General features: G+C 33.3%; 6 protein-coding genes across 7 annotated transcripts; 3 read left to right on the top strand and 3 right to left on the bottom strand.

Moving 5' to 3' along the window:
* Window positions 1-686: 686 nt before the first annotated feature.
* On the bottom strand, window positions 687-7,022 carry LOC118033185 (aladin). The gene is made up of 15 exons (XM_035038079.2): window positions 6,786-7,022; window positions 6,647-6,702; window positions 6,244-6,420; window positions 5,944-6,058; window positions 5,738-5,837; window positions 5,446-5,625; window positions 5,057-5,115; window positions 4,357-4,444; window positions 4,184-4,259; window positions 3,639-3,738; window positions 2,667-2,718; window positions 2,022-2,159; window positions 1,753-1,840; window positions 1,563-1,630; window positions 687-1,140 (listed from the first exon to the last, which is right to left on the bottom strand). Exons 1-14 carry the CDS (start codon window positions 6,841-6,843, stop codon window positions 1,568-1,570), a joined length of 1,350 nt encoding a protein of 449 aa, XP_034893970.1. The 5' UTR covers window positions 6,844-7,022; the 3' UTR covers window positions 687-1,140; window positions 1,563-1,567.
* A 1,927-nt stretch (window positions 7,023-8,949) lies between these two features.
* On the top strand, window positions 8,950-11,868 carry LOC118033181 (protein ROOT PRIMORDIUM DEFECTIVE 1). Of its 2 annotated transcripts, none has more exons than XM_073405441.1 (2): window positions 8,950-11,187; window positions 11,275-11,868. In XM_073405441.1, the coding sequence occupies exon 1, from the start codon at window positions 9,045-9,047 to the stop codon at window positions 10,392-10,394; it is 1,350 nt and encodes a 449-aa protein (XP_073261542.1). In that variant the 5' UTR covers window positions 8,950-9,044; the 3' UTR covers window positions 10,395-11,187; window positions 11,275-11,868. The 2 variants fall into 2 exon arrangements, with proteins under 2 accessions (XP_073261542.1, XP_073261543.1); XM_073405442.1 differs by lacking the exon at window positions 11,275-11,868 and having other exon boundaries at window positions 8,950-10,511; window positions 10,629-11,267.
* Window positions 11,869-12,049: 181 nt separating this feature from the next.
* LOC118033184 (syntaxin-52) lies at window positions 12,050-14,394 on the bottom strand. Its single transcript, XM_035038077.2, has 6 exons — window positions 14,236-14,394; window positions 13,789-14,011; window positions 12,912-13,117; window positions 12,719-12,819; window positions 12,556-12,600; window positions 12,050-12,342 (listed from the first exon to the last, which is right to left on the bottom strand). Exons 2-6 carry the CDS (start codon window positions 14,004-14,006, stop codon window positions 12,217-12,219), a joined length of 696 nt encoding a protein of 231 aa, XP_034893968.1. The 5' UTR covers window positions 14,007-14,011; window positions 14,236-14,394; the 3' UTR covers window positions 12,050-12,216.
* A 1,605-nt stretch (window positions 14,395-15,999) lies between these two features.
* Window positions 16,000-18,611, bottom strand: LOC118033180 (syntaxin-51). Its single transcript, XM_035038075.2, has 6 exons — window positions 18,427-18,611; window positions 17,957-18,179; window positions 17,041-17,246; window positions 16,848-16,948; window positions 16,679-16,723; window positions 16,000-16,488 (listed from the first exon to the last, which is right to left on the bottom strand). The coding sequence occupies exons 2-6, from the start codon at window positions 18,172-18,174 to the stop codon at window positions 16,363-16,365; spliced, it is 696 nt and encodes a 231-aa protein (XP_034893966.1). The 5' UTR covers window positions 18,175-18,179; window positions 18,427-18,611; the 3' UTR covers window positions 16,000-16,362.
* A 2,460-nt stretch (window positions 18,612-21,071) lies between these two features.
* Window positions 21,072-22,201, top strand: LOC118033179 (uncharacterized). Its single transcript, XM_035038074.2, has 3 exons — window positions 21,072-21,607; window positions 21,691-21,981; window positions 22,110-22,201. The coding sequence occupies exons 1-3, from the start codon at window positions 21,133-21,135 to the stop codon at window positions 22,199-22,201; spliced, it is 858 nt and encodes a 285-aa protein (XP_034893965.2). The 5' UTR covers window positions 21,072-21,132.
* A 1,511-nt stretch (window positions 22,202-23,712) lies between these two features.
* On the top strand, window positions 23,713-26,515 carry LOC140954668 (probable LRR receptor-like serine/threonine-protein kinase At3g47570). Its single transcript, XM_073405068.1, has 3 exons — window positions 23,713-24,079; window positions 24,230-26,011; window positions 26,108-26,515. The coding sequence occupies exons 2-3, from the start codon at window positions 24,235-24,237 to the stop codon at window positions 26,467-26,469; spliced, it is 2,139 nt and encodes a 712-aa protein (XP_073261169.1). The 5' UTR covers window positions 23,713-24,079; window positions 24,230-24,234; the 3' UTR covers window positions 26,470-26,515.
* Window positions 26,516-27,343: the final 828 nt, after the last annotated feature.

The following is a 27,343-nucleotide window of genomic DNA, read 5'->3' as shown; positions in this document are numbered from 1 at the left end:
CCTTCAGCCAATTCAGTGCCTGTAACCTGTACTGCATTCCGCATTGTTAAAAGCACCTGTAACCTGATTTTACCATCCCCTACCACAGCAACAGGACGCGAATTGGCATCCAGATCAGTAAAGTTTGTTGCTGCTGCTGCATGGCGCAAACATCTCCAGCTCCGGCATTGCAAACCTCCCTACCGTCCTCTATTTCAGTAACTTCTACCGCATCACCATTGTCCGAAGCACCTTCAACAGAGAAAACTCCAAACCCCATCTTCTGTTTACGGCATCATAGGTTCAGACTTAAAGCATCGAACAACTTTTGATTCCATCCTCTCCTTTTGTGGTATCGTGTTTTTAAGACGATGACCACTTTTCTTGAGCAGACAGATGACTTGGTTTCGAGAAAGATATTCTGCACTCTATTCCAGCATCAACCAATAACCATCCTGTTCCGATTTTTATATTTTCTTAACAAGTTGGAGATATGATAGCGTTAATTTTCTTTAAAGCCAATTTTTTCCATCAATATTTAAATTAAAACCCATTTTTTTATATTTTAGATTCAGGCCAGCAATTGCAGAAAAAGAATCCATCTGCAGAGAGTTACATGACCACTTCATCCTGTTTTGGGAGGTTGAGTACAAGTAATGTGAAAAACAACAAGGTAAATGTTTAGGCTTCAAAAAAAAAAAAAAAAAGTAGAAGTCGTAGTGTTCATCAAAAGACCTAATGGCTGATGAACCATTCTGTTTTGCAAATATGAAAACATTCAAACTGAGAAAGCTTCCATAACAATTCTCCTCGTTTGGCAGTAAACAGAAAAACTGGAATTAGAATATGAATACGTTTTGACAACAAAGGAGGCAAGGCATGAATTTAAGCGCAAACCCTATGTTCGTGTTCTTCAATTTTTCATAAGGTGTTACACAAACATTTAAATCTTGCCATGACATGATGCATGCCTAACATCTTGAGATGCAGCTGTAATTGCGCCTACTCATGAGGCTTCCACATCAACAATATACATTTATATGCTCTCTGCATCAGTGAGTGTCATGGATTAGTTTGCTGCATCTCTCCTGGAGGTTCGAACCAACAATCATCTTTGCTATATGACTTCTCATCAAACAAAAAACAGCACTCTTTCACATGCTTCATGAAACAAAAACATCATCAAAATAAAATCTATCAAAGCTGGATCAATGGACAACATCAGCAACAAAATAAAAATAAAAATAAAAACAAAAACAAAACTCCATTATCAAGCCAAGAATGTCCCCATGACTTTTGAGAGGGCAGAGGGCAGAAGTTGCATGCTACAATAAAGTTGGTGTGGTACTTATTAATTGGAACCAATAATCTAAGCATATATTTCTCCTTTTCTATAGATTTTACTCAAATAACAACTGATAACAAATTGGTCCTAGGACCTGCTAGCATCTTAATCATAACAACAGCAATTTATTCAACTAGCATTTATCCAATTGCAGGAGGCTGTTTCTTTAGTCATGACAGAAAATCAGCGAGTTTGGGAAAGGGTTTGAGTACTATGTGTTTGGAAATTAAAGACATACCTTAGTTATGGAAGACTATGGGAGTGAAATATTAGAGGATAGGTACAGCAAAATCCACTGCTCCAACACTGCACATTAGAGCAATTGCATGAATTGTTTGTTAAAGCTAATTGTTATCCATTGAAGCACTGAAATTGCACAGATTTGTAGTGAATTGTGTACAAAGGTCAAGAAATTTAAGAGGACTTACCACAGAAAGCAACGGTCCCTGTTTGAACTTGTCATGAAACGAAAATGCAATTGGCTTTGGATTTTCTCCAGGCCCTCTAATAAATCCACTGGATTCATATCAAGGCAGCTCATAAATATATAGAGAGTAATGATGCTATTTAGTCATTCGAATTAAAATATCATTTTATTTATCTCTAAAAGAAAGAACTATTAATTGGGAGAGAAAAAAAATACTGCAAACAGATTATAGTGAAATGAGGATTAGGATGATAATGATAAACAACTCACACCAGTGATGCAGAAATCAGGGGAGTCCTTCTAACATCATATATGGCAACAAGACCTTTGTAATTATCATCCCCTCCTTTATAAGATACAGCCAGTCTTTCACCAGAAGCATCCCAAGCTATCTTCTCAATTCCCTCACTGCATGATAAAACATGAAAAAATAAAATTAGTTGGCATAGTGTCTTTATGCTATCAAACAATTACCTTACAACCCACAATTAAGAATATCAAGCCAAGGCCTGAAACAAAAGATTTAAAAAATGAGTGCTCATGTCATGTAAACTTCGTCACTTTCTGTTTCTGACCTTAATCAGAAAGCTAAAATCTTTTTAATCATACTCGAAAAATAAGACTTTATAATAATAGCTTTCAAATTTCACCATATTATTGAGAAGGGATTGGGTAGATTAATGTTCATCAGCATTGAACAGTACATGAAAATAAGAGCATTTCAGAAAGGCATTCAAAACACAGGTATATCTATCTGGAGGTAAGAGAATAACAATAACTAAATACACAATTCACCATACATTCATATATTTTTACTCCTTTCATTCTCAAGAATCAGTTCATTCATAATAATTCAAACCATAAGAAAGAAGCTAAAAACATTCTGTACAAATTTAAGAGAAATTTTCTCTATACCTGCCCGTCATGGTTGTTATCTCTAGTAAATCAACTGGTAACAGATGTGCATCTGCAGCAGAACAATAATGATATGTTAAAGGTGAAATAACCATATAAAGACCTTATTCATTTAATAAATTCACCAGATAAGAAATCAACTGAATTTGTAGAGGACAGTTCCTGCATCTATATAGAGTGCATAAGCAAGAGAAAACCAGGTCAATCAGAATTCAGATTGAATATCAGCTTAAAAAAGCAACATGAAAAGCCCCGGAGACATTACACCACAAATGAGCCCCAAAAAGTAACCTGGTTCCAATAAAGTTGTAAGCCTCTAAAATTCCTTGTAAAACTAAAAGATTCTGCTCCATCAACACAAACCACATGAATGCAAAACTAGTAAATTTCCACAAAATCCTGTGATCCTTCCTTCTCCCAAAAGACACCTGTTGGAAGACTCTGCCTAGTAAGAGATAGATACTATCATCAAAGTTAACAATTTGACCTATGACCGAAAAGCTAAATAACATAACCCAAAAAAAAGGAGTTAAAAGCTTCTGAATTTTTAGAAACTTGAACAATACACTCATTTCAAAGATTACATGCATAATTAAGTAATCATAGTAATCCTAAACTCCAATAATTAGCCCATGAAATAGAAAACTACACATTTTGGACTGCTAAATGGATTGAAACCGAGTAAACCAAAAAAAAATCAGACCTGACTTGGGATCCAGCAAAAGATATTCAGCCATACAGAAAACTAACAGAATATGCCTTGACTCGTACAATTACTGAAAACCTAGAAAATAGTAAACTAATATAATTACAAACAGAACTTAATACTAATCGAATAAGATTTTAAAGTGCATCTAACCTGGAGTATAATTTCAAATAATACATAACCTTATAGTTTTCTATGTTGCAAGCCTTTTATGATTCTCATTGATATGATTAAAGAAAAATATTTAAAGGCTCCAGCCTGCATACCTAAAGATGGAGGCTTTGATGAAAAATGAATGGAACCCAATGTTAAAGATCCAGAGAAAGCAATCAATATTATATGCCCATCAGGATCCCATGTTGCTCCCTGACAAAAGAAGACATGATTGATATCTGAAGCCAATAAAAATTCTTCCATTGCATTGCATGATGAATAGCATCCAAGATAATGAAATAATTGAGTTTCTGTAATTATCCAAACCAATTCTCCAATTATACCTCTTCAGCCAAATACGGATGGGGCATTTCATTCACTTTGAGTTAGAGAATCATTTTAATAAAAATTGCATCAGAACTTCGAAAAACAGAAAGAAAAAAAGGGATAAGATGGAACATTGACCACTTTGATAGACTTTTATATAAACTTATACTAGGATGAGTAAAACTTGAAACTTAAAGAAATTGGGCAAGCTAACTTGATAAGGGATTACAGCCACTGAAATTCAAAACTTGAATGATCTCAATATTTTGCAATTCATAACCAAGAGGTTAGAAGTCATTTATGAATGATGCAAGCGTCATCATATACATACCGTGACAAAGCCACTAGTCGAAGACCAAGGTTCAGATGTCCATGTGTTTGTCTCCCAGAGATAAAATGTTCCATCACTAGATGAAAGAAAATGATAAGCAACAGCTCATGAAGTGGATCAGAGTTCTATCCAAATGCAATATATATATATATTAACTTGAGTTATGGCCATACAATTTTGCAGCAAAAAAGTAATCTCCAGTAGGTGACCATTTTAGTAACGAAATGCCTCCTAATCCACGTCGTATGGGTGTCCCCAGACCTATAAATTGCAACAAAACAAGACAGATTGAGAGAGGTTTTAGAGACCAAAAATCTTGGTGAAGCAATATCAAGCTCAATAATACATAAGCCTATCCCAACTAATCTGAGATTGAAGCTTAGTTGTAATTGTTGTGATACACAGGGCTCAAGGAATATAAGCATCCAAAAGAGTTGACCAATCCTTTCAATAGTAGTCAAAATTGCTCGATCTTTTAATGTCATTGATTTTTGTCATGAAAATTTGGCCAAATAAACTCAACTTAGTCTTTAAATACCCAAGCACGCAGGACCTAAAACCCCCAAATGGCTAACCATTGGATTTTCACCTCATCATATGTCATGAGTTTGTAATTATTTAAAAGCAACTTTAAACTGCATGGGGGACACGTATGAGGGCACAAGAACGTCCATAAAACACCACTGAATGCATAATGTAATCACGTTAGTTGCACACACATGATAATATATCCATGTCAGGGGTATATGTATGAAGCCAAACATCAGGAAAAATATCATACTATTGTCTTTCAGCTAGAGATTTCAAATAGCCTCCTTAAAAACTAATTGGTGTTAACCATGAAAATTTAAGAGGTCAACATTGTCCACATACCTTGTGAGACATCCCATATGGTGAACGAAGAGCTCTCGCATGATGCAGATGCCAAATATGTGAAGCTAAGTCAAGGAAATTTAATCTCCTTTAAAAACAGAAACTAATCTGAAATGATGAAAAGACATACCAAATAGATACGAAATGTCAGAGCTGACAAATTGTAGAAAATATCAAGGATCTTAAGACTAGTCTCAGAGAAGTAAAGCTTGCAAATTAGTTGACAAAATAGCTAACATGTAAAACATATGATAAAATCATGTGCCAGTGTAAAAAGCTTCAAGGCTACAAGATCTGCTATGATTTTGGTCTTGAATGCAAATTTTTCTGATTATTTTTTTTTAAAAAAAAAACACTTTCAAACTTCAAATTTAAATTGATCAGGATATCTTCCATCAGGACTCCATGATATTGCACTTGTTTGCTCATCACTGTGACTACGAAGAAAATCCACTAGAGTCCATCGACCTCCAGAGCCTCTAGTAAGAGTTCCCAAGGAGGAAGCAGCACCAGACCTCACAGTGGCTGGATTACCTGGATAAGAAGCAGCCCATATGCAGATTCCACCCCTGGAGTCCAGTCCAACAACCGAGAAAATACACAGACTTAATGCCTTGTAAAAGAAATGCATAAAATTGACTATCACAATACAATGACAGAAATTTCAATTTTGATACTTGCTTGCACGCTACAGAAAGTGACTTTCCACCATTTGGTCTCCACTCAAGAGCCCTAATATCTTGTTGAGCCCCATTGCTTAAAACACAGGCATCCTTCCCTTCTGTTGAAAAAAAATCAACATAATATCTCTCAAACTCTGCAAAAAGGCCTTACCCCTTAACATGACTGCTCCTTTAAATCATTAAAATCTTGTACCATAAACTTACCTGAATCTTCATAATCACGAACTATAACCTGGTTCGGACCTGAAATAAATGCAATAATATGTCTATGCTGGTGCCAGCTCACTCCTTGAAGATCAATCTCCGGTAACAAGTGTACCTATACCACTTACTACTTGAGAATGCAGAACTACAACATATCAACCCTCTCCCTCACTACTTCTCATTCAAAAACTTCTAAAAACTGTTACATATCATTGCCTAATTTCCCATTTGCACTATGTTCCACTACTAATTACACAATCAAAACAAAAGTAAAAGATTAAGGTGTTATTATTAGCTTACACAATTAGGATAAAACATGCGCTTGATCGAGTCATTAACAAGGTATTGCAATGATTTCATCAAACCTTTCCTCTCAACACTCTCTCCATTGTTTCTTTCCTGGTGTTCAGATTCCTGATTTTCGCCGGTCGATCCCAACTGCTCTGGTTGAAACGGAACTGGACTGAACACCATTCCCTAAGCATCATTAAATCCAAAAAATCAAAACTTTCAATATCAAAACAGAACATAAAACCAAAACATTTTTTTATTAACACAAAATAAAATCAATTTATTGAAAGAAAATAAAGAATCTGAATCTTTCCATTGGTTCAATTCTAAAAAAGATCAAGACTTTCAATAAGAAAAGAGCATAAAATAAAAGAAACCCATTTTTCTAAACACAAAAAAGAAAGCAGTTTACTAGAATTTTTCCATAAGCATCCTTGGCTCGATCATCAGAGATGGCATCAGCTACAACTGCAATGTACAAATTTATAAGGATTCAACCTTTGAAAAAAACAAACCAAAAATGTATGCTTTAAGAGGGTGGGAGAGAGTACTTAGGGTTCGATTGATTTCGCAGATGGTGACTGAGCCTTGCAGGGGAAAGGAAGGCATGGTTTTGGGAGGAAGCAAGGGCGGTTGACTCAGTGAGTTGGGGAATCAAGTTATTGAAATTTGGGGTTTAGGGTTTTTGTTCAGTTTTTCACAGTACAAAAGCTTTGTGGGATTTTGGATCCCTCTTTGTTGTTGTTTTTTTTAAAAAAAAAAAAAAAATGTTATTTTGTGAACAGAGGGCAATGAATTTCTTTTTAAAAAAACAAATCAATTTAATAACCTGCTCATACAAAAGCACAAGAGGATGCTATTATATTATTCTTTAGTCCCTGTTTTCATAGCATGGTTGTAACTTAGTCCCTCTTTATTCAACAATTCTATGTTGTCGCATCCACTTTAATTTTATAGTCCTTTATTTCAGAGCATATTCTATAATCCTTTATTTCAGAGCATATTTATGGTTAAATTCACTTTTTAAAATATTTTTTACTTAAAAAATAATTAAATTAATATTTTAAATTTTTTTTATGATTTTTCTATACTGATTTCAAAAAATATTGATATCAAAAATAAAAATAAAAATTATCTTAATATATTTTTAATTAAAAAAACTTTTATAAAAATATTATACATTACCAAATATTTAATACTTAGTACTATCATGAGAAGTGGTATATATATATATATATATATATATATATATATATATATATATTATTGTGCTTTTGGATAGAGTCTCTAATCTTACTAATCTTTTTTTTTTCTCCATTTTTTTTTTTCATTCTCTTATTTTCTTAGACAAAAAAAAAACAACCTCTTTTTTTTTTTAAATAATCCTAGCCTAATAATAACCACTTCTGGTTTTATAGAAACTGATTGAGATTGTGTAAAATTTATCAAATATTAATCATTAGTTAATAATCCAAACTTAGGTAGGTTAATGTTAAGAAATAATTAAAAAAACAAATATTATTTTAATAAAAAATAACTAGACTAAGGGTGTCAATTCCGTTCTAGTTTTCATTCTATTTTTTCAATTGGAACAGTCTATTTTGATTTCGAAGCGTTTTGGCATGTCATTTAAAAGTTGTAATATAAATATTAATTCAATAAAAATAATTTCAACTCAAATTCAAAGATAAATTAATTTGAAATCATGCAATTTAAATTTCAAATACAAGTAAAAAAAAAAGAGTTGGATTGATATGACCTAATCAACTCGATGAGTTCAAAGAACACATGTATAATTGATAAAAATATAATTTAAATTAAAAAAAATTAAGATGACATATTTTTTAAAAAAAATATCGAGACAATAACACATTGAATCGTCTTGGGTCAGCCTTCTAAATTCATGACCCAAGTCATGAGACCATAATAAACTCAAATAATATAAATCAAAATAAATTACGAAACTTAATTTTTAATAAACTTATTGTTGAATGATGAAATTAGAGAAAATTCAATCTAAAAAAAAAAACACAAAAAATTAACCTTTCAAAAAAAAATTATAAATTTAAACAAAATTCTAAAAATATCATCGACATTCTCACAAGACTTTTCTATATTTTAATTGTACTAAAATTTTAACTTGAGATTACTCGTAAAATATCAGTCTAATCTAATGGTTAGATTGAGAAATATAATTAATATTATAAAATTATATAATATTAAAAAATATATATATTATTTAGCTGTAACATTCCCGCTATAATTTGAGCAGAATTTATGAAATGAATCAAAATTATGAAAAATAATAAAATCTATTTTAATTTTTAAATTAAAAAGAAATATATCGATCAATTTAAATAAAATAAATGAAATTGACAGCTTGAATTAAACTTAAATGACAAGTGTTTTCAAGATTTGGTCATGTCAAAAAGTAAAGAAAATGAAAAAAAAAATTGCTTGATTCTCTCTTCATTCATCAATACTAGTTTTAGCATGTATTTGTGATGGTAATGTGAAGTTATTTTTTAAATAATTTTTTTGATTGATATTTTAAAATATATTTTTTAAAAAATAAAAAATATAAATTTAATATTTAAAAAAATATATTTTTTTAAAAAAATATATTTGAAAACAGTATCAAATGCAATAAGAAGTAACCTTTAAAAAGTTTGAAGCTGGACAAACCCATAAATTAAAATGAGGTGAGAAAAACTCTGACATAACTCTCAAAGAAAGACAAACTCTTGAAAGCTCAAGCTCCAAAACCCTCTCCCTCTCTCCCCTTCTCAAACAGAAGAGGAAAAGAAAAAATGAACCTTTCGAAAATCGGCAAGCACCACTGCCTATTACAGTTCAGAATCCACATAAATCCTCAAGAAACAAACCTTCCGAAAATCCCTTTTGGTCCTTTCAATTTATTCATCCAAAGAAGATGGAAAAAGCCAGCAAACACAGCACAAACTCGGTTAGAATCAAGAACCATAGATTCCAAACTCAACAGACTAACAACCTACCTCAAGAAACTCAAAACCATCCTCAAAATCTACGAACTAATGTCAAATCGAAAGAGGGGTCCTTTTGTATCCCTGCAGTTGATGTCCAGATGGACAAATATAGTGGGGCTGAATGTAGGTATGGGTGAGTTTGTGCATAAGCACCCCCATGTGTTTGATGTATTTACACACCCGGTTAGGAGGAATTTGTGTTGTAGGATTAGTGGGAAATTCAAGGGTTTGGTGAGTGAAGAAGAGGGTCTTGTGAAAGATTGTGAATTGGAGTGTGCGAAGAGAGTTAAAAGGTTGTTAATGATGTCTGAAAACGGGAGACTTCATGTTCATGCTTTGAGGTTGATTAGGAGAGAATTGGGGTTGCCTGAGGATTTTAGGGAGTCAGTTTTAGGGAAGTATAAGGAAGATTTTAGGCTGGTTGATTTGGAGATTGTTGAATTGGTTGATACAGATGAGAACTTCGGGGTGGCTGAAGTTGAGAAATGGAGAGAGAAAGAGTATAGAGAGAAGTGGTTGAGTGAGTTTGAGACGAAGTTTGCATTTCCTATCAATTTCCCTACGGGGTTTAAGATTGAAAGGGGGTTTAGAGAGAAGTTGAAGAATTGGCAAATGCTTCCCTATTTGAAGCCTTATGAGGGAAATGAGGTTGTTCAGGTGGGCGCTTGTGGTGGGAAGAATAGATATGAGAAACGGGCGGTAGCGATGATTCATGAGTTGTTGAGTTTGACAGTGGAGAAGATGGTTGAGGTTGAGAGATTGGCTCATTTTAAAAAGGATTTTGGTATGGAAGTGAATGTGCGCGAGGTGTTATTGAAAAGTCCTGGGATTTTCTATATATCAACTAAGGGAAGCACTCATACTGTTATTCTTAGGGAAGCATATAGTAAAGGTTGTTTGATTGAGCCAAATCCGATTTATGTTGTTAGGAGGAAGATGTTGGATCTTGTATTGCAGGGCTGTAGAAACACAAGAGAGTTGCAAGCTGAGGAAGAAATTAAGAAAGGGAGTGACAGTCTCATTAGGAAAGCATTTGCTGGAAATACAACAGTTGGCGAGTGGGTTGTCCCAATTTTAGAGAGTTTTGACAATGTGAATGACCATGATGATCCAGCAGAAATCATTGATGCATCAGAGGAGTTTGATGGATGCTAGGAAAATTGAAGCGGTGAAAATGACGAATGAGCTAGGGGATGATACAAAATAAGCATATGGTGACTTTACATTCATTATCCAAGATGTAATTCCGTGGACTGTTTGAACACCAACAAGGTTGCCGCGACAAGCAGATCTCCTTTTATAAATGGAGTAATTTCACACAGTACATCAACACATCCTTTTTGTAACACCGCGTGTTATCAGTTTAACACTTTCTTCCTCCTTTGTCAGGGGAAAGGAGTAGTATCGTGTAGCATTCCAGAAGGTCCAAGGGACAGAATGTTCACCTTAAGTTGCATCACAGTCTTACGAGATATGCAGCAGTTTGAAAATGCAAGTACTCTGATCGAAAATGATGACTGAAGACAAATAACTAGTGTTATATAGGATGCATGGTTTTCTTCTCAGACATGCTAAGGGTCCCGGGAACTAACTGCGAGGATGAAATGTGATTGGTTGCTTTAAAGATGATCAGGCTGGAATTATGGACAAGCATTCAAGGGATCAGGGGATTGATGGCCGTGGCTGAACTTGAATAATCGTTTTAGCCGGTGCTAAAGCATTTAGACGAGGGGCGGGGTGGAAGCATGGCTCTGTCTCTGAAGTCTAAACACAAATCTTTATGTGGTGCTGAGAGTGATTTTGCTTACTGATGCGTGAAGTCTTATTGTACATTGGACAAGACTGGCACCGGATGGGGCTGCTTGAGATTAAGGTTGCTTCGTAAACAGTATCTTTTTTTGGTTTCCTTTTATTCTCCCCCGCAAAGAGTACAGTTTTCAACGCACCGGTACATTCTTTTTCTGCAACATAGTTCATTTTTGTAAACGTTCTTGGCATCAATCTAATACTTTCTTATATTTTTCGTGAGGGACAGAAGTAGTTTGGTGTAGCATTATAGTCTTTATCAGATATGCAGTGATATGACAATGGTTGGACAATCTGAAGAATTGAAGATATGAAGTCCAGGTGCTGGGGTCAATAATGATGGTGAAGAGAGAATTGCAGCACAATAATACATACTCTTCTTCTCCAATCTCTGTCATTGTGGTGCCAGGTAGTGTGTAGTGTTTAAATATTGTCAGGAGACAATTTGAACATAGGGAAGGTGGAGATTAGCTCTGTTTAGTAGTGGTGTACAAGAACTTGATTCTGATTGATGGAATAACCTCTCATGCTTTTTTTTCTTGGGTACAATATAGTAAAATTGAAAGACCAACTTCAGAGAAGACGATTCCCAATCTTATCAGCTAGCAAAAACCATGTGAGCCCGGGAGGACAGGTGGTGATTCCAATCCTGCATTGCAGAATCAAAACCTAAACCCAAATGGGTGTTTGTATAGTCTGCACACTGGTAACCTTCTCAAAGAACAGGTATGAGCTTATATTGACCATCCTTTTTACAGAAAAGCTAGAACAAATGAGAGTGGCAGGAGCTAAAAGTTTGCAAATGCACCTGATGGCTTCCATGGAATCTAATCTGCCACCAAACAAAAACAGTCCACTTTTTTAGCCAGCAAGATGCCCTGCTAAATGCCCCACGATTCGGCTACCGTGTTAATTGCCAAACCAATATAACCTGAGAAACCCTTAAACCAATTCCCAAAGTGATCCCAAATCCGTTAAATTTTCCTAGAAAACACACATCCATCACGGTGCATTTATCATCATCGTTGACAATCACCAAAACGCTCTATACATGAGTTAATTACACACTCAAAACATAACCACAAGACCAGCACAAATCGTCTGTTTCTGCCATGCAAGTGTATCCAAGCAAAATTGCACACAAGGCTAAAACAAAATCAGATTGTTGAGCTTACAAATATTTAATCAATACCAACACGACAACAATTAGAATGACAATAGCAATGACCAGAAAGATCCAGCAAGCACAGCCACTTTTGGTGCGTTTGTTCAGAAAAGCCAAATTCCTTTGAACCCTCTGTTCCAAATATAACCAACATAAGCATCAGGTGAATGTGACAGTTACCTTTGAGGCAACCATAAATTTATGCATAAGATTATCAAAAGACACTGAAAAATCATCTCCTTCACACAGTAAAAGCCCTTAATCAATACTTAGTTTTATTGCTAATGAAATACAAATTTATAACAATTAATTGTGAACCGCCAATCTAAAGATCGGAAAACAAACCTGCATACGGGAATTCGTTACATCCACATGCTCGTCTAAGTCATCCTGAATAAAGAAAAGGGAATATTGTGTTATAGGTTGCAATCAACTTCAGCATGTTATAGGATGGTGAAAATGCGAGATTATAAATAGAATAAATGGGGAATAAATAAAAAACACCGACCAGAAGCCTAGTGTGTAGGGTAAGTTCCTCGTTGACAGCCAATGCAATGTGTTTTGTACTTGTCACTGTCTCGTCCAATTTCTCAAGGCCTTCATCTTGTTCTGTTTTTTACGTAAAACAAGTTATGAATCAGCATTACATAATTAGAAAACCACAGAAGCCAAAAAAAAAAAAAATAGTTGTTAGAGCATGCCTCTCATGGTTTGCCGTTGAAAACCAACAAGGCCCTGGTTGTCCAAGCCAGATGCTCTATTTATAATATTATCTGTCTTGCTATCAGACCCAAGCAAGTTCTCTCTGTTAGCAGCACCGGCCATATTGAGAGCAGTAGACATCTGGTTAACTTTTGTACTCAGATTTTTCAGCATCTCTTGACGCCGATTTATCTCTTTCCCTGATCTGGTTTTGGAAACAGTAGTCAAAGATTTCTTTCACATTCAGGAAAACAGCAGCAACAAACTATGGCTAGCATATCACACAGACAAAGGTTCTCCACCCTCCACCCTTGCGCTTACCTATAAATGACTCATTCATCTCATTTTGGTAAAGTATACGTTGAAAGATCAACAAATCAAAGGATTTCCACTCCTCAATTGTAGAATATTAAGTATCTGCTACTATATTCGATCCTCCTATGAAAAGGGTTTTCTTAACAAACGTGGATGAGCATTGAACAAGCAAAAATTTCCATAAAAGAAAAAGAAACAAACAATTTATATTACATTATCATCTAAAGAAACACGAGTACTCCACTCATTTAGCACTGTCCTAGCTCCTTAAAAGATCAACATTAAGATTAAATTTGTAAAACAACCCATGAAGCCTTCACCAAAACTTTAGAAGAAATGAAAAAAAATAATAAAGGATTGCTGTTTCATTATCATCTAAACTAACACAACTGCTTCACTCATTGAACACTGTCCTAGCACCTTAAGATTAATGTGAAAAACAACCAACACCTAAACATTCACAAAAAAATAAAAATAAAGAGACAAGACACCCACAAATATAAAACAAGATTCCATAACCATACTAAGGAAACCTCTATACATAATGATGGAAACACTTACATTGGCTGTTTGCCTGGAAGTGCTGACAAAAAGGACTGCAGACTATCAAGTTTGGTTGTCAAAATAGTGGCCTTTCTCCGTATCGCAGAGAGATGTCGCTGTGTTTCTGGTCCAGATTGAGGCAAAGAATTCTTCCCAGAAATCATATCACTAATTTCATCACCAAGTTTTGATGCTTCATTGAATTCTCGCATCCATAATTCTGATGGCGATGCCATTTCCCCTACAATAAAATCTCGACTTCCAATTTAATCGAAATGGATCCAATTTTCACGAAATATCTAAACTTTCAGAATTCCCATCTCTTATTAAATAAAATTTCTAGGTCTTCTTGCTATCAGAATTGAATTCAATTGGTAGCTAAATTTCTAAAAGAATAAAGCACTTAAAAAAAATCCAAACAAAACCCAAAAAAGATAATCAATTTGTTGTTCGTTTATGACTTACCTTAGTTAAAACGACCAGGGAGTGATGATTTTTGAGAATTGAGAAATGTTTCTACAGCTTAAGCTCTGTTTGTGTAGAGAAAATGAAGACTTGCCGGTGTTTAGCTGTTCAAATTGATCCGAAGTTTCTAAAGAAGAGTGGCAATGTTGTAAGAAATCAGAATTCTACCCACCAAGAAATTAAATTAATGTGCTGTGAATTAAAAAATTAATGTTAATATATAATAAAAATTATATTTTATTATAAAAAACTTTAAGTTACTTTTCAACATAGTAAAAGAATAAAATAATGTTTTGTTGTTAAGGTGAAATATCTTTTTTTTAATCATTGTATAATAATTTTTTTTAAAAAAATAAAAAATCAAATTACAAAAAAATAAAAATAAGAACAAAAAAATAGTAATAAGCCAAGTGTAGAGTATAGCGATAAATATTAAAAGTGTAAAAGAAATAAATATTTTTTACAAAAAAAATATAAAGAAAAAAAACCAAAATTTAAAAAATATTAAAAAATAAAGATAAAAAAAAAATAATAACAAAAATGTAAAATAATGAAAATACTAAATATAAAAAAATAAATAAAAACTTGTTTTCTAAGAAAAAAAAACTCAGAAATTATAATTCTATCACTGCTATATTATACTTCAATAAGAAAATTAACAAAATTTATAATTTTATTATTTTTAAATAAAAATATATTTTTTAGTATATATATAATAAAGAAAGAGAGAGAGAGGGAGCAGCTAAGGGGGCCTCTCCACTTGCGGTAAAACATGAATTATCCATTAGTTACGAAAAGATAGTTATTTAGTTATTGATGTACATTCAATTCTTTAAAATTCCGTACAGGTTAAATTGAAATTGATGATGAAAATCATATAACTTTTAATTAAATCATTGGATTGAAATAAAATTGTACGAGTATATTCTATAAATTTAATGAATCAATTATTATAATAAGTTAAGGTTGTTTTTATGTTCAAATTAGATTTAGAAATTATTGTTTTAAAAGTTTGTCATTTTTTCATTTCTTTTTTAAATGGAATTTAATTTAAATTTTATTTAATTAAAGATTTTATTAGTTAAATCAATTAAACTTACTATTTAAAGGTTTTATATGTTATTAACATATAATTAATAGCATTCATAGTTTATTAAATCAAAATTATATTGTATACAATTTAGCTGTAATTTTAATATTTGTAACTTTGCATAATAATATTTTTACTTTTTATTTTATTTAATAAATTTCATGAAATAAAAAATATTTTTTATGAACAAAGTCGTTGAATACAACTATGTTAAAGACTTGAATTAAAGATCAAAGTATCTTAATTTATATTTATATTTATATCTTAATTTTTTATTTTTAATTTTATTTATAGTTAATAATTTTTATTTATTAGTATACATAATTTTTAATTTATTTAATTAGTTTTATATATAAATTTTTTAATTTTCAACTAGGATTTTTCTATTAGAAAAACATGTTAGAAAAGCAAATTTGTTTTTTAATGAATGAATTAATATAGTACACGACAAGGCATGTCGGTAAAACTTAAAAGGCTTGTACAAACGTTGAAAAACTCCAAGAACGGGGAGTTTCTCGGCATTTGTCGATTGAGTGTGGGACCTATTTGGTTGGCCCCGCCCTCAACTTTTGAAAACCAAAGGCCAACTTCTCACACGCGGAGGAGGCCATGAATCCCTTCTCAAAATCAATGAATTGGAATTACTTGGCAGAGGAGAGAAAACATGCAGCTTCCCTTGTAATCAAGAAATTCTTCTTTTGATTCATAACAACTGCTACAAAATGCAAAAATAGTGTTCGGGATTACAATAGCTTCTATTTTGAAGCCTTTTAAAAATATATTTCACTTACAAAAACATATATTTTTGTTTTAATGTTTTTCAATATGTTAATATCAAAAATATATATATTTTTTAATATATTTTCAAATAAAAAACTTTCAAGACCAGACAAAATAAGTGACTTCCCAGTGCAAATCTCCGAACACTTGTGACCAACAAACATTGTCCCTCTGCTGAGAAAGAGCAGCCTGGCAATTCCACAGAGCGCCATAGGCAGAAAAATACATCACAATCTCGAGCGTGAAATCCTCAAGAGTTACAGATGTTGAAACAGTTGCCATATGACAACAATTAGAATGACAACGGCAATGAGCAGCAAGATCAAGCAAGAGCAGCCGCCCTTGGTGCGTTTGTTCAGAAAAGCCAATTTCCTTTGAACCATCTGTTGCATAAACAGCATCAGCATCATTTTAAGGTTAAACTAATCCAGGCAACTTAAAAGGTTAAAAATGCAGAAATTTCCCCATAAAAATATCAAAAGATTAACTCTTTCACACAAGTAAACGCCCTAATCCCATATGTGTTCCATATTGCAGACGAGAACAATTAAAATTAAAAACCAGGAATCAAACCTGTAGACGAGAATTTGTTGCATCCACGTGCTCATCCAAATCATCCTGAGTTAAAGAGGGAAGGGAATATTGAGTTAAAGGTCTACAACAACTCCAGCATGTTGAAGAATTGTCAAAATGCAAGGAGATTATAAAATGGAAAAATGGGGGATAACTCAAAAACTCTGACCAGAAGCCTAGTGTGTAGGGAAAGTTCCTCGTTGACAGCCAAAGCAATGTGTTTCGTACTTATCACTGTCTCCTCCAATTTCTCAAGGCCTTGATCTTGTTCTGAATATTTTTATGTCAATTAAGCTACAAAACTTGAGCTACATCTTTATAAAATCAGAGAAAGCAAGAACATCTAAGTTACAATAACATGCCTGTCATAATTTGCCGTTGAAAGCCAACAAGACCATGGTTGTTCAAGCCAGTTGCTCTATTCATGATATCATCTGTCTTCTTATCAGGTCCAAGCAAGTTCTCTCTGTTAGCAGCACTGGACATATTGAGAATACCAGCCATCTGGTTACCTTTAGTACTCAGATTTTTCAGCATGTCTTGACGTCGATTCATCTCTTTCCCTGTTCTGTTCGTGATGGCATCAGAATCAAAGGTTTTCAACAAGGTCAGGGGTGAAAAACTACAGCTAACAGCATATCAATGAATTTCTCGTTCATTTGATTTCAGTAAAATATCTATAGAAACTACAAAGGTCAAAATATCAAAGAATTTCTCATATTTGAGTACAAAATACCATGCAATACTGAGCACTTACTTCAATATATAATCCTCCTATGAAAAGGGTTTTTCATGCAACTCTGGAGAAACACCACTACCTCATATTTATGCCTTTCATTTGATATTGGTAAATTCCCATCGAAGATCCACTTTTTGATACTTTCTACTCTTCAGGTACAAATTACCAAACCATACAGTGGTATGGAAAGGGGTTTCTAGGAAACTCTAGAGGAAAGCCTCAACCACACAATCAAAATATGAAGCAAGAGAAAGAAAAGGAAACAAAGGGTCGCTGTACAATGTCGTCTAAACAAACACAAGCATTTCATTCATTCACCACTGTTCCAGCTCCTTAAAATTAACATTAACTTTGCGAAACTGGCCACACCATAACATTCACCAGAAAGGATAAGCACAAACATAAAACAGGATTCAATTACCATAATAAAGAGCAATTAGGAAGTCTATTGCTAACCCAGACATTGCAGCATAACTCAATTTAAGGCCCAAAATAAGGAATTTACCGAACAACAATTCACAAGAAAGAAAAACACTTACATTGGTTGCTTGCTAGGAAGTTCTGACAAAAGGGACTGCAAAATATCAAGTTTAGTTCTTAAAATAGTGATCTTTCTCCTACTTGCGGAAAGATGCCTTTGTGTTTCTGGTCCTGATGAAGGCAAAGAATTCTTCCCAGAAATCATACCATTAATTTCATCACCCAGTTTGGATGCTTCATTGAATTCTTGCATCCATGACGCCGATGGCGTTGACATTGCCCCTATAATAATAATAATAATAATAAAATAAATAAACTTTGCTGCTTTATTTGCCCTGTAATCCTACCAAATTCAAAGAAAAGCTTATTCTCAAAAAAGGGTATTCATAACACAAAAACTGTCGTAAAATTCTAGTTCAAGATTGAATTCTGAAACAGTCTGTGATTGGCATAATCAAACTACCCCGAATTGCTGGATCATAAAATCGAGACATAAGACCTGGGCTTCAAGGGAACAGAGAATGTTTACCTTAAATTGTATGTTTGATGGGTAATGGATGATGGAGAGAAGAGAGCCTTGGCTTCAGAGGAACAGAAAATTAACGTTGACGAAAAGCAGGCAGAGAGACGAGAAGGAAAGCTAGTTGTCTGGTTCCTAATCAATGAGTAATTAATGAACTAAGAGCTACACGTGTATGACGATTAACTTGTCGGATTTACTCAGGAATTTTTTATTTTTTTTTAAAAAAAAAGCCTTGGAGCGTCCGTTTGTTCTTGGGTTGATAATGTTTTATAATTGCAGGTTTTATTGTCGTTGGTGGGTTAATTAAATTATGGTAGAGTGCTTTCACTGTATATGAACTGGGTAATGCGAGTAAAAATGGATTATAATAATATTTTTTATCCCTTTTTTTTCTGCTCCAATTATTAATTTTCTTTAATTTTTTTTCACAATCTATTTTCTAAATATTAGATTTGATGTTTTTTTTTTGTTTTTTATTTGATTATCATGTTGTGTCACAAGGGTTCGAAGTTAAATTAACGCTTGATTTTATATAAAAAAATATGGTTTTATTATTTGCAAAAAAAAATTAAAGATACCAAATTAAAATTAAAAGTGAGTGAAAATGCAGCCATTTAACTCTAAGCAATGTTATTTATTCAGTGCTTTTCTAGAAAAATATGCCTTGATATTTTTTTTCAAATTCTATTTTGGTATTTTTATTTTGAATATTATATATTTTGATTTAAAACTTTATTTTGTTGATATTAATTAAGATGAGTTTAAGAGATAAAAAATAGAGAGTTGTTGAAAAAAAAAAGAAGAAAGAAAGTTATTAGTTGTCTATATTTTGATAATAAATAAATTTATTATTGATGTTAATAAAATTCATTCAATGAAAAAAATTCCATTATGGAATCTTTTACTCTATTTTATAAAAAAGGATAGTGATTGATAAAAAAAAATTTCATTTTGATTTGATTTTATTTTTCAAATCAGTTTAAATATGTTTTGAGTTAAGAAATTAATTTATTGAGAATCTAAGAGTTTTTTTTTTGTTTTTAGATTAAAATATATTGAAAATAATTTTTTTGAATTGAAAAAACCTTAGCTCCTCTCTAGCGGTTGGAATCTGAAACTGTAGACAATGTGTCGTAAAGGTTTTTTTTTTTTTTTTTTTAAAAAAAAAAGGATTGTCCTCCCCTTGAACCAATAAAAGATTTTTAGAAAGCCATGCATTTATTTACTTTTAATTTTAATTTAAATTAAAAGATTAGACACCGCAACCTCGTGAAGATTATCTTCAACTATTGCTTGGAAATCATTCAAAGAGTGAACATAATGATTGATGTTGCATCTGCATTAGAGTATCTTCATCAGGTCATTCAACTCCGGTGGTGCTTTGTGATTTGAAACCGAGCAATGTGACATCTATAATGGAGTTGGCTCTGCAATGTTCTAACGAGTCACCCGAAGAAAGGATCAACATGGTTGAAATCCTAGCAAGGTTTAGAAAGATCAAGGAGCAATTCTTAATATATCTCTTGCTTTGAGATTTGTAATTTCTCACCTCCATTTTCCTTTCTCCTGTTTTCCACCTGACGAGGCTGGTCTTTGTTAGGTGTCATAAGAGAATTGATAGGTCTCCTCCCACATAGGGTGTTGGGCGTCTAAGTTGAGCTGTTGAACACGACTTCAATTTTGACCTCTTGGAAGCCTGCAAAACAAGGTCAAGGGATCTTTCATTGCTTAAGTTAGTATCAATGAAGATAGAAGGAAACTTTTACTTTGGTTCACATAGGTCAAATCTTACCTTTTTTGGTCAGAAGATTGTCAATTATGTTCATTCCGTTTGGAATAGCTGGCATATTTTATTTTAATTTAAAAAAAATTAAAATTTTTTTATTCCATTTAAAAATTAAGCTCATTCTAGAAATTTTATTTAAATTTTGACCCGTTCTGGTTCATTCTGTTCTAGTTAAATGGTGTTTTTTTTTATAAATAATATCTAGTTTTACAGTATTAATTATATCTCTTAATCCGATCATTAAATTGAACATGAATTTTACGAGGAGTTTCCTGATATATTGGTATATTTCATGTTAAAATTTTAGAGCAATTAGAGATTAGAAAGGCTTTGCAAGACTGGTAATGACATTCTCAAAATTTTATCCAAACTTATAATTTTGTTTAGAAAAGTTATTTTATTGTGTCTTTTCTAGATTTATTCTTTCTCAATTTTATTATTCAAGAATGAATTTAATAGAAATTAAACTTTATAATTTGTTTTATTTAGAGTTATTATGATCTCATGACCTGAATGAATTTAACATACTTATATATATGGATTTTAAATTAAAAAAGATCATCCAATTATATAATATTGAAACATTATCCAGAGATATTTAACATACTCATGCTTGAAATTATCCAATCAACTATCATATAGGACATAATCATATAGTTAAGGACTTGGCAAATAGCATGGTCCAACAACATTTAGACGGGTATTACAATCTTGGTGGTTCCTTCACGTTATTTAATTTTGACTTTTTTTGAGAAGGTCTTTAACGGCATTCTGACACCACATTTATGAAAGCATCTGTCCATATGGAAGTCAGGATCATTAATTCAAGGAAAACAGGATTTGTGATCTTGGTCGCCATTCAAAATCAGCTTATAAAGCTTTTTCACAGTCTTCATTTTTATTATTATGTTCTCACAAAACAAGTCATGGGGAGAGTTTGGATCACTGTTCTTGTTTCGATGCTGCTAATGTCTCTGTCGAAGAAATGCATTAGCATACCCGCAAGTAACTTCACTGACCAATCTGCCCTTCTTGCCTTCAAGGATCACATTACTTTTGATCCTCAAAACATGCTAGCTCACAACTGGTCCTCCAAGACCTCCTTCTGTAACTGGATGGGAGTGTCTTGCAGTGTTCGCAGGCAAAGAGTCACAGCGCTGGATCTCTCTAGCATGGGCCTCCTAGGGACCATTCCTCCACAGCTTGGAAACCTGTCCTTTCTTCAATATCTGATTCTTTACAACAACAGTTTCCATGGAGATCTACCCAGCGAGATAGGTAATCTACACCGATTGCAGCAAATGGATATAGGTTCCAATAAGTTATCATTAGTGATACCCGAAAGTTTTGGGAGTTTGCAGAGACTTGAAGAACTAAGATTCGATGGAAATAATCTCACAGGTACCAAATGATCACCTTTAATTATCAACTTTAGTTTCTTAACATGTGAAGGGTTTTTTTTAACATGCATGGATATGTTTCAGGTACAATCCCATCCACAATCTTCAACATCTCTTCCTTGAAAGTCCTTGATCTCATGTTTAACGGCCTATTTGGAAGTCTTCCGAAGAACATGTGCGACCATCTTCCTAGACTAGAAATGCTTTTTCTTTCCACTAATCAACTCAGTGGCCAAATCCCGTCTGATTTATTCAAATGTAGAGAGCTTCAATCGTTATGGTTGCCTTATAATAACTTCACTGGAGTTATTCCAGAAGAACTTGGATTCCTCCCTATGCTTGAGATTCTAAATCTTGGTGTCAATATGTTGTCAGGTTTGCAGTCTCTCGTTCCTATATGTGCACAGAGAGACAGACTTTCTTTGATGCATTTTTGTAACATATTTTACTAACCTATTCATTGATTATCATCTTTTTTACTAATATCCTAAGATATTGTGCAGGTGATTTGCCTCGATCGATCTTCAACATGACTTCTTTAAGAAGCATTCAACTTTGTTGCAATAACCTGTCAGGTAATGCTTGTTTTTCATAGTTATAAATATATAAGATTTGTGAGTAATGATGTGAAGTTTATAATAACATAAAAATATACAAAACATAAAAATAAAATTCAATGAAAGTCTAAGAGTGTATATAATTTTTTTAATATATGAACATATGCAAAAATAAAACTCGGGTCAAACATATTCTTAACATAAATATAATAAAAAAAAATACTAGTATGCATATTACGAAATTACAATTGATATAAAATTAAAATTTTAGCATGCATACTAATAATAGTAATAACTATGCTTAAATTGAAATAGATAATGATATATACTTGTTGAAATATTTTAAAATAATGAATCTTTTATTGTTGTCAATGATGAATATTTTGTCTTTAAAGTTTTATTACTCATAACTTGTGTAATTAAGATGTTTGCAATATATTTTTCAAGATTTCAACATCACTATATTAGTTTAAATGTACTTCTAAACAAGGTATGTGAACAAAAAATTATGTAACTCAAATATCTCTCAACAAAATAAACATTAGCTCTAGATTTTAAAGAAAAAACAAAGCATAAAAAAAAAAAACTAAAATATGAGATGACGAAGAGTGTATAAAAATAATAATAAAAAAAAACATTGTAAGAAACTCTCCATTCACTCTCTTTTTATAGTGAATTTTAGAAGTTAAAAAATTAAAGAATTAATTATGATAATAATCAGAATTAATTTTTATATTATCAACTTTTAATTAATCATCTTAAATCAAGAATTAAATCTAAACATAATAGCTACAAATCTGTATTTTTTAAGATCAAAACTCACTTTGCCTAAACCCTCTTCTCTCTAAAAACTTGGATTCTCTTTAAACTTAGTTTTAAATTTTTAACTACTCACTTTATAAAACACTTGAAAATTTTGTTTATTTTCAATGTAGAATAGAGTTTTTTTAAATAGTTTTGGGCTTCATCAAAATATATAAACCTAGAGTTCTTTAAGATTAATTTTCCATTCATTTTTTTTATATATATAAATCATGTTAATGTTGTATGTCAAAAGATGTATATTAAAGATTAAATTTAAATAAAGTTTTAACTCTAAAAATAATTACATCTCATTTTTAATTTAACTTCAAATATACCCATTAGCCATATTATTCAGACAATGCTTTCTCTCTTCTTTCTTCGCACCTCGAACACAGTCGTTTATAGTTTGAGATGCTTCTAGGGAAAGCAGAGCACAAGTCGTATAAGTGCAAAAAGAAACCCTGTCATTAAATCCCTGTTCGAAACGGTCAGATTTTGTAACATTATTTTGCTGTGGAAGGCCTACAGTATCGCACAGAATTTATACGTTCTTGGTTTCTCCCTGTTTCGTTTTATAATTTTCCTTATTTGCAACATCTACCAAACTATATTCATTCGGAAACACAATTCTTGAGCTTCTATTACACAAGAATCCTGGATCAAAGTTGTCCCAGTTTGCTTGCTCAGATAAAACAAAAGGCCATTATCTTTTGCCTTGTTCTAATTCTAAGTATCAAATTAGATTGGTTTGATTATTGTTCCTATTAAACCGAACCTGATAAGACGAAAATAAACACCAAGAAAGACAGGAATTTTGACCAAAAAGGGTCATATATATAAGTAGAATCCTAATTTATATTTTATTGCTTTATATTTTTCTCTTATGTAGTCTTTCTTTAAAATGTTTATAATTTCTTAAATATACATGCAAGAAACCAACTTCATCCAACTTAATATAAACTAGAATATTAATGTCCTCCACATTATCATCATCATCAAAAGATAATACGCCTCACTTTTTTATTTTATTTTGGCAGGATCAATACCTCAAGAAAACAGCATTGATCTTCCTAACTTGGAGGAACTGCACTTAAATGTAAATGGTATAACAGGTCGGATCGATACCCATCTCTCTCTCTCTCTCTCTCTCTCTCTCACACACACACACACACACACACTCTCTCTCTTTCAGTTTTCAGTTTTAAGTTTATTTCATCAATTCATACCGATTGGCTTACATGTTGGTGATAATATGTTATCAGGGTCAATGCCACGCTTTCTTGGGAATATGTCCAGGTTGGAGATCCTTGATTTGTCATATAACAAGATGACTGGAAATGTTCTACAAGAATTTGGAAATTTGAGAGCGCTGCAAGTCCTCAGTTTGCAATCCAATTCCTTTACTAATCACCCTTCCAGTCAGACACTCAACTTCATCACCTCTTTGACAAATTGTAGGCAGTTGAAAGAATTGCATATTGGGGACAACCCTTTAGATGGCATGTTGCCAAATTCCGTAGGGAATTTATCCAGCTTTCTAACAAACTTCTATGCATACGCCAGCAAACTCCAAGGCAATATTCCAGGTGAGATTGGCAACTTGAGCAACCTAATTGTCTTAAGTTTGGAAGAGAATAGTCTGATGGGACCTATTCCTACAACAGTGGGAGGGCTAAGGAAGATTCAAGTACTATATCTTTTTAAAAACAATCTTAATGGTTCCATTCCACCTGATATATGTCTTGCAAGGAGGCTGGCTATCATAACACTAAACAATAACGTATTGTCTGGAGAGATACCTTCCTGCATAGGGAATCTCACGTCTCTAAGAGAACTTTATCTTCACTTCAATATATTAAGTTCTACCATACCTATGGCTCTGTGGAGCCTAAAGGATCTCTTGATTTTGAATCTGCATTCAAATTTTTTATATGGATCTCTTCCTTCGCAAGTTGGAGAAATGGAAGCTGCAATAAGAATTCGTTTGTCAAGCAACCAGTTGTCAGGTAATATTCCGAGTACAATAGGTTCGATCCAGAACTTGATAAGATTTTCATTATCCAAAAACAGCTTTCAAGGGTCCATTCCAGAAGCATTCGGTGGTTTGGTAAGCCTGGAACTCTTAGATCTATCACAAAATAACTTGTCTGGTGAGATCCCCAAGTCACTAGAGGCACTTAAATATTTGGAGTTTTTCAATGCGTCTTTCAATGGACTACAAGGAGAAATTCCAAGAGGAGGACCGTTCGCAAATTTTACTGCTAGTTCTTTTATTATGAATAAGGGCCTATGCGGCCCATCTCGGCTGCAAGTCCCACCTTGCAGCATTGAATCTCGTAAAGATTCAAAGACTAAATCCAGACTTCTAAGGTTCAGTTTACCAACTGTTGCATCTATACTGCTTGTGGTGGCTTTCATTTTTCTTGTCATGGGATGTCGACGAAGATACAGAAAAGATCCAATCCCAGAAGCCTTGCCCGTGACAGCTATCCAGAGGAGAATTTCTTACCTAGAACTGCGACGTGCAACAAATGAATTTCAAGAGAGTAATCTGCTAGGTGTTGGAAGTTTTGGCTCTGTATATCAAGGGATGCTTCCTGATGGGCTAAATGTAGCTGTCAAGATTTTTAATCTGCAATTGCAAAGAGCATTCAGAAGTTTTGACACAGAGTGCGAAATCATACGCAACATTAGACACCGCAACCTTGTGAAGATTATCTGCAGTTGCTCTAATCTTGACTTCAAAGCCCTAGTCCTGGAGTACATGCCTAAAGGAAGCTTGGAGAAATGGTTATACTCCCACAACTATTGCTTGGACATCATTCAAAGAGTGAACATAATGATCGATGTTGCATCAGCATTAGAGTATCTCCATCACGGTTATCCATCTCCTGTGGTGCATTGTGATTTGAAACCGAGCAATGTGTTACTAGATGAAGACATGGTCGCGCATGTATGTGATTTTGGTATTGCAAAACTCTTAGGTGAAAATGAGTCTTTTGCACAAACCAGGACCCTCGCCACAATAGGGTATATGGCACCAGGTAATGTGTACTCTCCCTCAAACAGAATATGTTCATTGCTTTAGCTTAAATATTCGGGAAATCACATCCTAGCTGTAACATTCTTGTCATCTGCAGAATATGGATTGGACGGACTCGTGTCCACGAAGATTGATGTCTATAGCTTTGGAATCATGTTAATGGAGATGCTGACGCGAAAAAGGCCTACCGATGAAATGTTCGAGGGAGAAATGAGCTTGAAGAGATGGATCAAAGAATCGTTGCCTGATTCAGTAATAGACATTGTGGATAGCAACATGCTGAATAGAGGAGATGGCTACTCCTTAAAGAAGGAGCACTGTGTGACATCTATAATGGAGTTGGCACTGCAATGTGTCAATGAATCACCTGAAGAGAGGATGGCCATGGTTGAAATCTTGGCAAGGCTTAAAAACATCAAGGCGGAATTCTTGAGAGATTCTGAGAGGCGGAGGCCATAACATACATCAAATTGTTCTAGTTTATTGCTGTCCAATTTTCCTGTGTGAATTAAATTTGATGGTCAATACCATGAATTTTGTCTCTTTATCATTAGAGTGTATCATTGAAGAAGGCCTTAATTTTTATTTTTTTAGTTAATTGAATCTCAATTCAATCAAGTTTTTCATCACTAAGCTTATACAACATTGATCCAGTCTTAAAATAGAATGTTCACATATGAATTGTTATTATAATTTTACAAGGTAAAATTTCTTTCATACAACTTCTTCTTCAATTCATTTTCATGTAGAAAACAAGCACGTGTTCCCAAATCAAGCTCTCAGGGGACCATAATGGGCTTTAATAGGCCATATTTATAACTTTGAGGCCTTTTTTCTGCAATCCCTAAGGCCGAAAGCAGAAACAAGAGTTCATATTCTGAAGAAAGGATCAACACACTCGATATCCTGGCAAGCTCAAAAGACTTTCTATGACATAAGAAACATTACTAGCACCTTCCAGGCCGGTTCCATTTTCTGTGTGATTCTTAACTAAATTCTTAAAACTACAGTGATGAGCTGTGCCTAAAGATTTGACATGCAGAAAGATAGTTTGAAAGCAGAAACAAGAGTTCATATGAACCTAAGAACTTTCTATTAAATTACTAGATTCTTATGGTCAATGAATCATTGCCTGAGTGAGTAACTGAAATTGTGGATAGCAACCAGATGAATCGAAGAGATGGCTATTCAGCAAATAAGGAGAATGTGCCACACCAATAATGTAGTGGGCTCTGCAATGTTCAAATGAATCACCTGAAGAAAGGATCGACATGGTTGAAATCCTGGCTAGACTTTAGGAAGATTGAATTCATGAGAGACACCGAGAAATTAA

This window comes from Populus alba, chromosome 16 (genome assembly GCF_005239225.2).
Source record: "Populus alba chromosome 16, ASM523922v2, whole genome shotgun sequence".
NCBI classification, from domain to species: Eukaryota; Viridiplantae; Streptophyta; class Magnoliopsida; order Malpighiales; family Salicaceae; genus Populus; species Populus alba.
Note: the sequence above shows the minus strand (reverse complement) of the source record. Positions and strands in the feature narration are given on the sequence as shown.

Excerpts from the sequence above, each read along its gene's own strand:
- LOC118033185 (XM_035038079.2), bottom strand. The coding sequence starts at position 6,843 with ATGCCTTCCTTTCCCCTGCAAGGCTCAGTCACCATCTGCGAAATCAAT. Across the intron at positions 6,059-6,243 it reads GCATGTTTTATCCTAATTGT|GTACACTTGTTACCGGAGAT; the intron begins GTAAGCTAATAA and ends TAAGTGGTATAG. Across the intron at positions 3,739-4,183 it reads CGACTAGTGGCTTTGTCACG|GGAGCAACATGGGATCCTGA; the intron begins GTATGTATATGA and ends TTCTTTTGTCAG.
- LOC118033181 (XM_073405441.1), top strand. The coding sequence starts at position 9,045 with ATGAACCTTTCGAAAATCGGCAAGCACCACTGCCTATTACAGTTCAGA.
- LOC118033184 (XM_035038077.2), bottom strand. The coding sequence starts at position 14,006 with ATGGCATCGCCATCAGAATTATGGATGCGAGAATTCAATGAAGCATCA. Across the intron at positions 13,118-13,788 it reads CTTCCAGGCAAACAGCCAAT|ATCAGGGAAAGAGATAAATC; the intron begins GTAAGTGTTTCC and ends TTCCAAAACCAG. Across the intron at positions 12,601-12,718 it reads CCCTACACACTAGGCTTCTG|GATGACTTAGACGAGCATGT; the intron begins GTCGGTGTTTTT and ends TTCTTTATTCAG.
- LOC118033180 (XM_035038075.2), bottom strand. The coding sequence starts at position 18,174 with ATGTCAACGCCATCGGCGTCATGGATGCAAGAATTCAATGAAGCATCC. Across the intron at positions 17,247-17,956 it reads CTTCCTAGCAAGCAACCAAT|AACAGGGAAAGAGATGAATC; the intron begins GTAAGTGTTTTT and ends CATCACGAACAG. Across the intron at positions 16,724-16,847 it reads CCCTACACACTAGGCTTCTG|GATGATTTGGATGAGCACGT; the intron begins GTCAGAGTTTTT and ends TCTTTAACTCAG.
- LOC118033179 (XM_035038074.2), top strand. The coding sequence starts at position 21,133 with ATGGGGAGAGTTTGGATCACTGTTCTTGTTTCGATGCTGCTAATGTCT. Across the intron at positions 21,608-21,690 it reads CGATGGAAATAATCTCACAG|GTACAATCCCATCCACAATC; the intron begins GTACCAAATGAT and ends GATATGTTTCAG. Across the intron at positions 21,982-22,109 it reads TGGTGTCAATATGTTGTCAG|GTGATTTGCCTCGATCGATC; the intron begins GTTTGCAGTCTC and ends GATATTGTGCAG.
- LOC140954668 (XM_073405068.1), top strand. The coding sequence starts at position 24,235 with ATGCCACGCTTTCTTGGGAATATGTCCAGGTTGGAGATCCTTGATTTG. Across the intron at positions 26,012-26,107 it reads AATAGGGTATATGGCACCAG|AATATGGATTGGACGGACTC; the intron begins GTAATGTGTACT and ends TGTCATCTGCAG.